The 14,513-nt window shown below is 39.4% G+C and overlaps 1 protein-coding gene across 1 annotated transcript in view; it reads right to left on the bottom strand.

Moving 5' to 3' along the window:
• The window catches only part of SLC12A8 (solute carrier family 12, member 8), a 238,333-nt gene that overhangs the window by 171,098 nt on the left and 52,722 nt on the right, over nucleotides 1-14,513 (bottom strand). Inside the window, exon 5 of the mRNA XM_006884300.1 lies at nucleotides 1,485-1,716. Coding sequence (XP_006884362.1) covers nucleotides 1,485-1,716 — 232 coding nt within the window. The remainder of the gene's footprint in view (nucleotides 1-1,484; nucleotides 1,717-14,513) is intronic.

Genomic DNA, 14,513 nt, shown 5'->3' with positions numbered 1-14,513 from the left:
GCAGGGGGAAGAGGGAGTTAATCATTGGGTTGGGCAATTTGATGGGTGGAGGAGTGAAGAAAATGGAAATAATTTGTTCAAATTTGTATTCGAACTTTGTAAATAAACTAGTTGTTGTTGTTGTTAAGTGCCGTCAAGCTATAGGCGACTCATAGTGACCCTATGAACCAAAGTTCTAGACACCTCCTGTATAACTTTCATCCTTTCTTCAGGTTCATAGGGTTTCCAGAGGCAAGCTATTATGGAAGTGGATGCCACTCCTGCTTCCAAGCTTGTTTTAATAGGGGAGCTCCACCAAACACTGTCCACTATGGGTAACCATTATCACATTTGACTCATTAGAAACAAAATTAAAAACAGAAAGAGAGAGGGAGGGAGGGAGGGAGGGAAGGAGGAAGGAAGGAAGGAAGGAAGGAAGGAAGGAAGGAAGGAAGGAAGGAAGGAAGGAAGGAAGGAAGAGTGGGCGCCATAGAAAGGTTTAAGCATAATTAGCAAACACTCAGTCAAATGTAGCTCCTGTCATCACCACACTAATACAGGTGTGTTCTCTGGCTTTGGGCTTGTTTGGTTATTTTACACAGTGGCTGACCTTCACCTCCCCTGTTGCTATTCAAGTGTAGACACCTGCTCGCTGTTTGCCATATGAAAACAAAGTCCATGAAGTATGAAATCCCAGGAAATTATCTCTTTCTATTGCATCTTAAGACTAGTTTTGTATTCTTTAAAGGACAGCAAGAATTTTGGTGTCAATCAACCCAAATCGCAAAGCTCCAGAGTAGCGGATGCTCTGGATAATACCTTCTTACTTAAAGCATAAGGATTTAGGATTAGAATTGCCAAGCTTTCTCAAAAGTTGGGGGTGGGGAAACCAGGGTTAGATTAAGCAGCTACCAGTTGGTGACAAACAGATTGCTTCCACATGATACACTATTATACCTAAGAGTTTATTTTCTTTTTAAACTTAGTTAATGGACTCATTTTTATAAAAAAAATAATAATAATGCCAAAAACTAAAAGTAAACCAAGCATATACCTTCTCCTACCTTATGGAATGACAAATGTTATGTTTGTCTTGCATCCTTTTTTTATTTTATTTTTAAAGTTAGAATAAATGTCAGATACAATATAAGGTGCTCTATGTTCCTTCTCTGAATCTATTTTCTGCTTCCTTTCCCCTGTCACTGTTACACATTTGATCTGTATCTACCCAGTTCTGCTTTCTTTGTTTTACCTAAACCTTCTGTTTGTTTTCTTCCAGAAGTAAAAGAAAAACATGGAAAATATGACTAGTGCAAAGGTCTAGAAGAGCGCTTCTAGACCCATGGATCTGCACCAAGACGTACCCATTTGGCTGGTCAAGGAATGGGACACAGTAAACGTAGGTAAAGACCCTTGGGTGGTGGTCTTGCAAACTCACACGCATTAACATCTACAAAGCAATACATACCACCGTACGGCTAGATGCTTAACTCCGAAACACGTACCTGGGTCCAGGTGTGTGAAAGAGCCCACGACGAAGTCCAGCGTGGACACGGCCAACAAGAACAGCAGCAGCAGCTGGAGGCGGATTATCCATTTGACTCCCGCGAGGTTAATCCCCAGCAGGGCCAGAAGCACTGCGATGGAAATGCCTCGCACAGCCCAGATGTTCCTGAGGCCCAGCACATCTGAGATGGATTCAGCGAAGCCGGTGATGTACATGGCACCTGCAACACACTGACAGACAAGTCCATCTTGACGTCAACAAGTCGGAAACGTCTCAGAGCCCTAGGGCCAACACTGTCCAACCTGCGTATTCCCAGGAGCCTGTCAGATGTATATACCATCACCCAGCCTCAGCACCAGGGACTCGGTGTTCAACAAGCCCTTCCCACCTGTGCAGCCCCACCTGGGGCCCCATCTCTGCTCAACCACATCTCCACCAGGCAGAGGAATAATAACCAAGCGCAAATCTATAGCTGATTGTCAGTCATAACTAAGATGAAAAGCCAATGGGGTATTAGAATCTCTCTGTTATCAGTATAGAACAAGTAGAGCCCTAGCTATTAAGACAGAGAGGAGTGCTGTAGCAAATGCTAGGAGCCCTGCTGGTGTGGTATCTAATCTATTAGGCTGCTAACAGAAAAGTCAGTGGTTTGGAGCCACATATTTTCTTCCCCTTGGGTGAAATGAGGCTATCTCCCACTGGAAAAAAAAATGTTTAGTCTCAGAAATAAGTTGTGTGAATGAAAAGGCAATACACAGGAACCAGTTGATTGCATTGTTGCTAATGTGTGCCATCAGGGTGGAACCAGCCCATAGCTCACCCTCCAGAGGCAGTAAATCACACAGAAGGGGACTGCAAAGGAGCTGGTGGATTCAAACCATGTACCCGAGCATTAGCAGTACAATTTCTTACCACTAAGCCACCAGAGCTTCCTACTACTTGGTTATTGTTGCTGATGTTGTTAAGTGCTGTCGAGTACAACTCATAGCGACCCCTATAAACAGTGAACCCTGTCCTATCCTGTGCCATCTTCACACTTCCTGACACACTGGAGTCCACTGTGGCAATCTTCAAGTCAATCCCAGGTTGAGGGTCTTCCACTCTTCACCAACCTTCCATCCTTCCAAGCACCACTTCCTTCTCCAAGAAATAGCCCCTCCTAGCAACATGCCCAAGTATGTGTGGCGAAGCCTCATCATCCTCCCCTCCAAAGAGCACTCTGGCTGTACCTTCTCCAACACATATTTGTTCTATTTGTTTGTTCTTTTGTCAGTCCATGGGATGTTCAGTGCTCTTCTCCAATACCACAACTCAAAGGCATCAGTTCTTCTTCTGTCATCCCTATTCATTGTCCAGCTACCAGGGGTACAGCAAGCAATCAGAAAGACAATGGCCTGAATCAGATGCACCTTAGCCCTCACACTGACATGATTATTCCTCAGTAATTTGGAGAGGTCCCTGACTGCAGACTTTCCCAGTGCAATATGTCTCCTGATTTCCTGTCTGCTGGTACCAAGGGAGTTAATTGTGGATCCAAGCAAGATGAAGCTGTTGACAGTTTGAATCCCTTCTCCATCCACTAGCTGATTAGATATTGTAATTAGTTAATTCATCACTGCTAATTAATGTTAAAAAACAAAATGTATATGAATTCTTGTATGAAAAACAAATACGATTTATAAATCCTCATTCAAAAACAAATACAGTTATACCTTAGAAACTTGATGAAGTTTTGTCATAAGTCGGAATCAATTAACTGACATTGAGTTTAGTTTTCTGATGATAACAAATTCAAGTTTTCTCCTCTATTTATTTATGTTGTTGTGTCCTATAGTGTCAGAACCGACCCACAGCTGAACCTCCAGAGGGTTTTCAGAGGCAGTTAATTGCACAGGAGGAGACTGCCTATCCTTCTCCCTTGGAGCAGCTGGTGGCCTTGAACCATGTGCCTTCAGGATTGCAGCACAGCTTCTTGCCACTAAGCCACCAAAGCTCCAAATTTGTTACAACATGGATGAACCTTGAAAACATGTTGAAGGAAATAAATTCGTTATTAAAGGGCAATTACTGTCTGTTCTCATGTGTATGAAGCATCTAGGCAAACATCTATTCGTTGTTGTCAGGGATGTGAGGAAATAACGCCAATGGATTGTACATGTAAAAACTGTTAAAGTGGTAAATTTTATGTCATATTTTATTTTATTGTGGGAAGTAAAAACTGTTAAGTGGTAAATTTTATGTCATATTTTATTTTATTGTGGGAAGTATATGTGTGTGTCTGTGTGTTCTGGTGACCTAGTGCTAAAAAGCTGCACTGCAATCCTGAAGGAACGTGGTTCAAATCCACCAGCTGCTCTGTGAGAGAAGGATGGACAATCTCCTTCCATGCTATTAAAGGGCCTCTAAAAACCTGCTGGAGGGTGAGCTAGGGTTGGTTCCAACTCAACAGCACACAACAACAACAAAGATAGATAGATGATAGCTAGATAGATAGCTAGCTAGATAGATAGATGATAGATAGATAGATCTCTCTCTCTGTATATGTATGTTTATACACACAAACACACACACACACAGATAATGCAAACCCAGGGCCATAGTCTACTCTGACTCAGTAATCTGGAGGACAGAGCAGACCTGCTCCATAGTTTCTAAGCTGTAAATCTTCATGGAGGCTGACTGCCATGACTTTTTTCTGTGGAGCAGCTGGTAGGTTTAAATCACAGACTTTTTCACTTAGCAGTTGAATGTTTAACTACTTCAAGACCAAGATTCACACAAACACACACACTTGCCACAGTAAAATAAACACATTTTTAAAATAAGACTGAAAAGGTAGCACTTTCTTTCAATGTTATAGAAAATAAGACAAAGGCTACACAGGACTGTCTAGGTAAATCCACATGGGTCTAACTCCCTATTTACTATTGATTCCATATAGAAGATTTTGTCCATGAGATGCAAATAACTTCTGCCCAGTGGAACGGATTAGCCAAAGTATGATTTATTGTAATACATTAAGCAGTTTCAGTCCCCTTATTTCTATTTCTTTATTAAGTTGTATAATATGAATCTATAGGTTTGACTTGTAGCCATTCATCCATACCTAGTTTCTCAAATGCTCTTTAATTGATAAGTTAATTAATGGTTAAATAAGGGAGCTCTGGTGGCCTAGTGGTAAGAGACTGTGCTGCAATCCCAAAGGCATGATAAGGTTCAAATCCACCAGCTGCTCCGCAGAAGGCTGGGCAGTCTCCTCCTGTGCGATTAAAGACATCTGAAAACCTGCTGGAGGGTCAGCGACGAGTTGGTTCCAATTTTGATGGTACACAACAACAATGGTTCAATAAAATTCATTTGTTAATGAGTTAAATATAATGATTGACATGTTTATTTTACAGTTGTATGATAGGATGATTTTGCCTTTTTGAAATTACTTTTTTGATCCCAAGCCCTCTTGTCCCATAATCTCTGTCATTATCATCACTGCAGCTCTGCTCTTTTCCCTGAAGGAATCAGTTCTGTTGGGGGCTCCTTCAAGTTCCTCTTTTTCCATGAGGCCTTCCTTCTGCCTTTTCTAAATAAGTATTATGCTGACTGCCAGCATCATGTTGTTAGCTATCTAGTTCCATATTCTATAATTATTTCATGTATATAAGCTTGTCTTCCCTGGAACCACCAAGAATGCAAACATCTTAAAACTAAAAATGTTGATGCTGATTGCCTCTCAAAATATTCTGCGTTTGCTAAGTATGCCATAATCATTCAAGAAATACTTGTAGATATTCTGACTGTGATTAATGTCCTGGAGAACAGGTACTATTATGTGCAAAGTCTCTTTAATGTCGGCCTTTGAGGGAAGCCTAAGAAGGAGGTCCCTGTCTTCAATAAGGTGGGCTCGCTATACAATTATGCACATTTTTGTCAATGTTTTCCAAACTTACACAAGTAGCTCAAATAATTCTTCTACCCCATTCAGAATGCCATAATGACAGATAGTAGGCATTTCTACATATATCTTTGGATGAAAACTCAAAAGACTTTGGGGGAAACAAAAATATCTCTGTGAGACAGACTGAATCCTAGTTTTTCTACATTCACCTCAAAATTGAAACCTATTAAATACAAGAGGATAACAATGCTATTATCTCACATACTTTAGGCATGTTATTAGGAGGGCTAGTCCTTGAAGTGCTGTATCAGGTTTAGAAAGATGGAAGGTTAGCATAAAAGAGGAAGACCCTCGACAAGATGGATTAAAACAGTGACTGTAGCAATAGGCTCAATAATAATAAGAAGTAGTAATAATAATAATAATAGTATTGCTGTTGTTATGTGCCGTCGAGTCACTTGCGACTCATAGTGACCCTATATACAACAGCTCTAAACCCTGCTCTGTCCTGTGCCAATCACACTGTCTCTGACGCTCCCATGCCGATTATCCCAGTCACTGAATCAATCCACCTCATAGAGGGCCTTCCCCTCCTGCGCTGTCCCTCCACCCTCCCAAGCATGATGTTCCTCTCCAAGGACCTGTCCCTCCTTACAACATGTCCAAAGTATGTTAGATGGAGCCTCAGAATCCTTGCCTCCAAAGAGGCGCCTGGTCTAACCCTCTCCAGGCTGAATCTGTTTTCTTGGCAGTCCATGGTACATTCAATACTCTTCTCCAGCACCACAGCTCAAAGGCATCAATTCTCCTTCTATCCTCCTTAGTCATTGTCCAACTCTCCGATATATAACAAGTGATAGCAAAGACCATGGCCTGTATCAGATGCACCTTAGTCTTCAGAGAGACACCACTGCTCTTCAGTACTTTGGAGAGGTACCTACAGCAGACTTTCCCATCTCAATACGTCTTTTAATTTCCTGGCTACGGGTGCCACGAGTGTTGACTGTGGAGCCAAGCAAACTAAAGCTGTGTACAATCTCAATCTCTTCACCATCCATTCCGGTGCTGCCAATTGGTACAGTGGTGAGAATCTTTGTCTTCAATAATAATACTAAAAAATAATGCTATTTCACCAGTAATGGACCAAACCAACAGGACTTGTTATCATCAATATACCAGTTTTAAAAAATGATAAAAAAACCTTAGTAATAATGATAATTTACTGTCCCAAATACTTAATGTTTACTATACAAAGGTATTGCTAGAACTTGAAATTGACATAATTATATCTGGAAATTCCAATGTGGTTTGTCTTTTTCTGTCTGGAAAACAGAACTTGCTCATAGAAAGTGGGCAAAGTGAACAGACGCTCCCTATGGTTTCTGCTCCTGAGGCAGTTTTTGTTACCTGTCAGTTGGTCAAATAGCAGTGGCTCGTCTTTTGCTCTGATGCTGGAAGCTATGCTATCAGTATTTTAAATACCAGCAGAGTCGCCCATGGAGGACAGGTTCAAATGGAGCTTGCAGACTAAGACAGACTAGCAAGCACTTCTGAAGGAGAACACTGAAACCTTTATGATTAGCAATGGTGCATTATCTGATCCAGTCAGTGCCAGAAGACAGAGCCCTTGGGTTGAAAGGCACTCCAAACATGGTTGAGCAAAAGCTGTCTCTTCCATGTTGTTACAGTTGTTCTAATGTGCCATTGAGTCAACTGCAACTAATCAAAACCCCTATATGTGAGCAACATATCTGAAACCTGTCCTGTCCTGTGCCATCCTCACCATCTCTGACACACTTGAACCCATTGCCACAGTCACTGTTTCAATCCATCTTGTCAAGGGTATTCCTCTTTTATGTTGACCTTCCACCTTTTTAAGCATGATGAACCTCTCCAAGGACCAGCCCTCCTAATAACATGCCCAAAGTATGTGAGATGAAGTTTCACCATCCTTGATTCCAAGGAGCTGTCTGGTTTTACTTTCTCTAAAGCAAGCCTGCTTGTTCTCTTGGCAGTCCATAGGATATTCTGTTCTCTCCTCTAGACCACAATCCCAAGGTATCAATTCTTCTATCATCCTTAGGAATTGTTCAACTTTTAGATGCATAGCAAGCAGTTGAGAAAGGCATGGCTGGGATCAGACACACCTTAGTCTTTAAGCTGACATCATTGCTCTTCTGTGCTTTGAAGAGTTCCCGTAGAGTGGATTTTCCCAGTGTGACTCGTATTTTGATTTCTTGACTGCTGGTACCAAGGGTGTTGATTGTTGGTTCAAATAAACTTAAATTATTGACAACTTCAATTCTTTCTCCAACTATCATGATTCTGCCTATTGGTCCACTAGTGAAGACCTTTGTTTCTTTGATGCTAAGATGTAATCCATATTGAAGGTTATAATATGTAATCTATATCATAGACTGTATTATCTAATCCATATTGTAGTCCTTGATCTAGTGCAGCATGTGCTTCAAGTCTTCCTCACTTTCAGCAAGCAAAATATGTCATGTACATAACGCTAGCTGTTGATAAATATTTCTCCAACACTGATGCCATATCTTCTTCATAGAGTCTGACTTCTCAAATAATTTAACATATAAATTAAATGGATTTAATTCATTGCCCTGATGCACAACTTTCTTTATTTTTAAACCATGCAGGGTTCCCTTGCTTTGTTTACACAGCAGCCTGTTGGTCTAGATATAGGTTTTGCATGAGCACAATTAAATGCTCTGGAATTCCCACTCTTCTCAATGTTAGCCATATTTTGTTGTAATTCACACAGTCAAATGTCCTTGTGTGAAAAAATACAGACATTCTTCCGGCATTCTCTGATTTTAAACGTAGAATCTACCTTAATTAGGTGAACAGAGTAACTCTTTAAGCCAGTGAAGAATCTTCATGTGCTGATGTTTCTTCAAATGAGGAGAAACAGCTACAAATATCCATTAATAATTAGAAAGTTGAATGTTTGAAGTATGATATAGAAAAAGAAGAAATTGCAAAAAAAGTAAATGGAATATAAAAGATCTTTATCCTGCTTTTCTGTCAGGAATGACAAATTAAAGAGGAATAGTGTTATAAAAAATAATTTCATTATCTTGCTCTCCCTGGGGACATCATCCTGTTTTGCCAGCTGTGTGCCTTGACTGGAAGGCCTCAGCAATAATTATCTACAGGAATACAGTCCTGGAGCAGAAGAACAGAGGCAAAGTCCTTCCTGAAAACATCAGTGGGAGTAGTGAAGAGAGTCAGGGAACCAGGCCACACCACTCAACAGACTAAGAAGGGCAATAGTCTTCAGGAGACAGGGCTGCAATAAGAAAATAGCAAGCCTTCCACCACAGAGAACTTAACTGTGGGATCATTGAGAAGGAACAAACGCAGTTGCTCTATATCCTATACTCAGTAACCTCTTCCACAGGACCTGAGAAGGAGGACCACAGGCAGGATGAGTTGTCCTTCCCATCTCTCCTGGAGTATTGAGCTCCCTAACTAAAGCAGGTCCTCTGCTGACCCCAGGGACCTGAGAGAAATTCAGATAGGTGAGCTGCTCTTTCCTTCTAAAGCAGTGAGCTCTCCCAACAAGGTAGTTAAAACAAGGGCCTAGTAGGGTCCCAGGCAAGAAAATACTCTATTACAGTAATGACATGGAAGAAACAGACTTCTTCACAGTCTACACAACACCAATATAAGCTCTTATCCCAAAAAACTGATCAAAACACAGAATCAATGGATTTCCTGAAACCAGAAAGTCAGGTGGAACTTTCTGACAAAGAATTCAAAAGAACAATGATTGAACATTTTCAATGGGTAAAAGAAAAATTTGAAGAATGCAGGATTCTACAGGCAAAAGTCAAATTGAACTTAAAAAAACAATTCAAAGCAATGCAGATAAAATGAATGGGGTATTAGAAACCCTAGAAGAACAAGAAAGTGTAATCTAGAATATTAAGACCAGTGCTTCAGAAGCTGTCAACATGTTGGAGGGACAGATGAGCAGAATTGAAGAGATGGAACACAGACAGAATAAGTGAAATAGAAGAGAAAGCTCTCAGCACTGATCTGCTAGAGCAAAAAGCAGAGTTAAAAAGGAAAGGAAATTAAGAAATTTGTACCATCAAGAGGAAAAATATGCAAATAATTGGAATCCAGAACAAGAAGAAGCAAAAAAAAAGCACTGAGAAAATTGTGGAAAAATTAGTAGAAGAAAACTTTCCAGGAATAATGAGGGATGAGAGAATACACGTAAAAGAAGCTGAGCAAATTCCAAATAGACTAGATCCCCAAAAGAAAAACACCATGGCATTTCATGGTCAAATTCACCAGAATCAAAGACAAGAAGAGAATTCTGAAAGCAGTTTAGGGGGAAATGAAGAGTAATTTATAATGTAGAGTAAATAAGATTAATACAATTTCTAAGCAGAAACCATACAAGCAAGAAGACAGTGGAAGGACATACACTAAACACAACATTTGACCAAGAATATTGAGCTCAGAAAAACTGTCCAATATGACGGAAAGATCAAGATATTCTCAGTAAAGCAGAAACTAAGGTAATTTGTAAAAACAAAACCAATGAATGTTGCAGGAAATACTGAAGGAATACTCACAGAAAGGAGGATGGATCAAAGTGACCAGCAACAATATCAGAGAATCTAACAAAATGATGGTAATAAAACCTTGTCTCTTAGTAGTTACACCGAATGCGAATGGTCTAAATGCATCACTGAAGGGAAAAATAGTAGCAGATTGGATAAAATAACCAAAATCCATCAGTATGCTGTCTACAAGAGATATATTTTAAAAGCTTAGACAAAACAAACTAAAAATCAAAGAATAAAAAAAAAATGTACAAGGGGAAGATAACCAGAAAAAAGCAGGAGTAGTAATAAATTCTGACAAAATATACTCCAATGTAAAAACTATAACAAAGGACAAAGAAGGACACTATATAATGCTTAAAGTGTCAAAAGAGTGAAAGGACATAACCATAATTAATATCTATGCAACAAATCACAGACATGCTTAATACACAAATCAAATGTTGACAGAACGAAAAAAAGTAATAGACAACACCATGACAGTAGTAGGAGACTTGAATACACACACATAATCTTAGAAAGAATCACCAGAAATAAACTCAACAAAAATGCTGAAGAATTAAACCACACAATCAACCAATTCAATCTCCTAGATATATACAGGCTTGCAAACCTCAAAAATACCAGTATACATTCTTCTCCAGCCCACATAGAACATTCTTCAAAATAGATCATATTTTAGATCACAAAGCAAGCCTCAATAAATGAAAAAAATAGAACTAATATAAGCCATCTTGAAATATAGTAAAAGCAGTACTTAGAAGTCAATGCATAGCAATAAGCAAACACATCAAAAGGGGAGAAAAAAGATGTAATTATTTAACTTAACATCTCAAACAAGTAGGAAAAGAACAACTAAATAATAAAAATTCCATCAGAAGAATCTCATAATGAAAGTTTATAGAATACTCCTAGGCCTCCATAAGAAGAAGACTGATAATGCAATTACAAGTCGGACAAAAACATGAAAAGAATTTTCACAGAGGAAGACATTCAAATGTCCAACAGACACATGAAGAGATGCTCAAGATCACTGGTAATAAGATAGATGCAAATTAAAACCACAGTGAGATATCATCTCAGTCCAGTAACAGTGGCAAAATTTAACAGAGTAGCAAGTAATAAATTTTGGAGAGGGTGTGGTGAGATGTTGTTGTTGACTGCTGTCTAGTCAAGCACAACTCATAGTGACAATATGAACAAAAGGCCTGAAGTCTTTCTATAACTATTGTCATTTATCGAAGTTCCTAGAGTTTTCAGAGGCATATTCTTTAGGAAGTGGACACTCTTCCTGCTTACAAACGAGTCTTAAACTGGGAGCTCCACCAAACAGTGTCCACCATGAGTAACTGTTATGACATTTGACACCCCAAGGGCACAGGTTCAGCATCACAGCAACCCCAGCTTACCTCAGTACAGCATAATTACAGAAGAGTACTGTACAGCTTACAAAAATGTTCCTCTAAAATATATTAACAACTGACTTTTAAATATAGGTCTTTCCTGAGGTCTTGTTGACTCTAAACAAGAGTCTTAACTTTTTTTAAAAAAAAAAAAACCCCAATATAGTGTGTTGTTATTGTTATGTGCAATTGAGTCACCTGTGACATATAGTGGCCCTATGTACAGAAGCTCTGAACTCCCCTATCCTGAGCCAGTCTTACTAATTCTGACACACCAACCCCTATTGTCCAAGGTACTGTCTCAATTCTTCTCATCTGGTGTCTTCCTCTCCTGTGCTGTCCCTCCACCCTTCTAAGCATGATGTCCTTCCCCAAGGACCAGTCTCTCCTGACCATGTGCCCAAAGTATGGGAGCCAGAGCTTCAAAATCCTAACCTCCAAAGAGAAACTTAGTTTCACCCTCTCCAAGACAGACCTATTTGTTTTCTTGGCAGTCCATGGTATGTTCAAGACTCTTCTCCAGCACCACAACTCGAAGGCATCTATTCTTCTGTCATCATTAGTTATTGTCCAGCTCTCTGAAGCATGACAAGTAATCGAGATGACCATGACCTGGATTAAGCACACCTTTGTCTCTAGGCTGCCATTGTTGCTTTTCAGCACTCTGGAGAGGTCCATGACAGCAGATTTTCCCAAGAGGAACTCTTATACTTTGTTGATGGGATTGTAAAATGGTACAACCATTCTGGAAGTCAGTTTGGCATTTCCTCAAAAAGATGAACATAGAAATTCCATATATTCTAACTATTCCACTGCTTGAAATATAACTTGAGAAAATGAGAACTGAGGCTCAAACGGAGACCTGTACACCAATGTTCATAGATAGCAGCATTATTCACCATCACAAGAACATGAAAACAGCCCAGATGACCAACCACAATTAAATGGATTGAGAAATTATGGTACATTCACAGAGTGGAATACTATGCAGCACATAGGAGCAATGATTGTGTAAATTATTACCTAGCCTTATGTTGAGTGAACTCAGTCCCACAAGGGCAAATCTTGTATGAAACTATTACTGTAGAATGAGTATGAGGATTGGGGGTTGGGGGTGGGGTGGAAGCAGAGGGATGAGGATGGGGGAATTAATCATGGGGTTGTACAATTTGATGGGGGGGGTGAGTAAAACTGGAAGACTCTGGTATGGAAAACAATGTATTCAAATTTTGTAAATAAATGAGCATAATTAAAAAATTATGTCAGAAATAATTACAGTAGAAAACAGAAAAATAATTGAAACTATCAATGAGACCAGGAGGTGGTACTTCAAAAAGGTCAATAAAATTGACAAACTATTAGCAAAGCTAACAAAAGGGAAAAAAGAAAAGGCACAGATATTTAAAATAAAAGATGAAAGGGGTGATGTCACAACAGAATCAACTGAAATAAAAAGGCTAACAATACTGTATTATGAAAAACTATACTCAAATATGAAAACCTAGAGGAAATGGACAAGTACTTAGAAACACACAATCTACCCACACTGACACAAACTGAAGTAGAACACCTAAACAGATCCATTACATAAGAAACTGAACAGGTCATAAAACAAATTCCGACCAAAAAAAAATTCCCTGGACTAGATGATTTTACTAGTGAATTTTAGCAAACATTCAGAGAACAGCTGTCACCAATTCAACATAAAGTATTTCAGAAAACAAAAAAAGATACTCCTAGACTCATTCTACGAAGCAAACATATCCCTGATACTAAAGTCAGGTAAAGAAACCACCAAAATAGAAAACTGTGGGCCAATATCTCTCATCCTCAATAAAATCCTGACCTATAGAATCCAAAAAATAATTCATCATGACCAAGTGGGATTCATAACAGGTATATAAGGATGGTTCAACATAAGAAAAACAATAAATGTAACTCATCACATCAACAATTGGCAACACAATGAAAAATGGAGAAAAGATTGAGGTTTTTAACAATTTCATCTTGCTTGGGTCCACAAGTAACACTCCTGTCACAAGCAGTCAAGAAATCAAAAGACAAGTTGCTTCAGGAAAGTCTACTGATAGAGACCTCTCTAGAACACTGACGAGCAACAATGTCAGTTTAGAAACTAAGATGTAAGCCATGGTATTCTCAATTGCTTGCTATACATCTGAGAACTAGACATACGATGACAGAAGAAAAATTGATGCCTTTGTGTTGTGGTGCTGGAGAAGAGTATTGAACATACCTAGGTCTGCCAAGGGAAACAAATAGGTCTGTCCTGGAGAGGGTGAAACCAGGTTCCTACATGAAGGTAAAGATTTTGAAACTCCATCCCACATACTTTGGTTATGTTGCCAGAAGGGACCAGGGCTTGGTCTCCATTATGCTTGGAAGGGTGTAGGCTCAGCAGAAGAGGAAGACCCTGGACAAGATGACTGTGGCAATGTGGTATGTCAGAAACAGTGAGACTGGCTCAGGGTAGGGCAGGGTTCAGTGCTATTGTTCATCAGGTTGCTGTGTTTTATACTTGACTCAACAGCACAGATTAACAATTGTGAAGAATGTTAATTACTAAAACTCAATGTAGTTGCTTATGTGGAACCTGTACAGAGACCAAGCTACTGTTCAAACAGAACAAGGGAATTCCACATGGTTTAAAATCTGGAAGGGTGTGTGTCAGGGCTGTGTCATTTCACCATACTTATTCAATTTGGATGCTCAGAAAATAATTCAAGATGTTGGACTTATCAAGAAGAAAGTGACATCAGGATGGGAGGAAGACTCATTAACAATCTGTGACATGCAGGTGACACAACCTTGTTGAAAACAAAGAAGCACTGACTGATGAAACACAAAGACTAAGTACGCTTTCAGTATGGTTTACATTTCAACATTAAAAAGGCAAAAATCCTCACTACCAAGCAAATACACAAGATCATGATAAATGAAAAAAGACTGAAGTTATCAAACATTTCATTTTCTTTGGATCCACAATCAATATTCATAGAAACAGCAGTCAAGAAATCAGATCAAGTACTGCCTTTGGCAGCTCTCTGCCAAGAACCTCTTTAAACTGTTATAGAGCAAGAATATAACCTTGAGGACTAAGGTGCACCTGAATA

Source organism: Elephantulus edwardii, unplaced genomic scaffold (genome assembly GCF_000299155.1).
Source record: "Elephantulus edwardii isolate Elephantulus edwardi_28Jun2011 unplaced genomic scaffold, EleEdw1.0 scaffold00032, whole genome shotgun sequence".
Lineage (NCBI taxonomy): Eukaryota > Metazoa > Chordata > Mammalia > Macroscelidea > Macroscelididae > Elephantulus > Elephantulus edwardii.
This window is presented reverse-complemented; position numbering and strand designations above follow the sequence as displayed.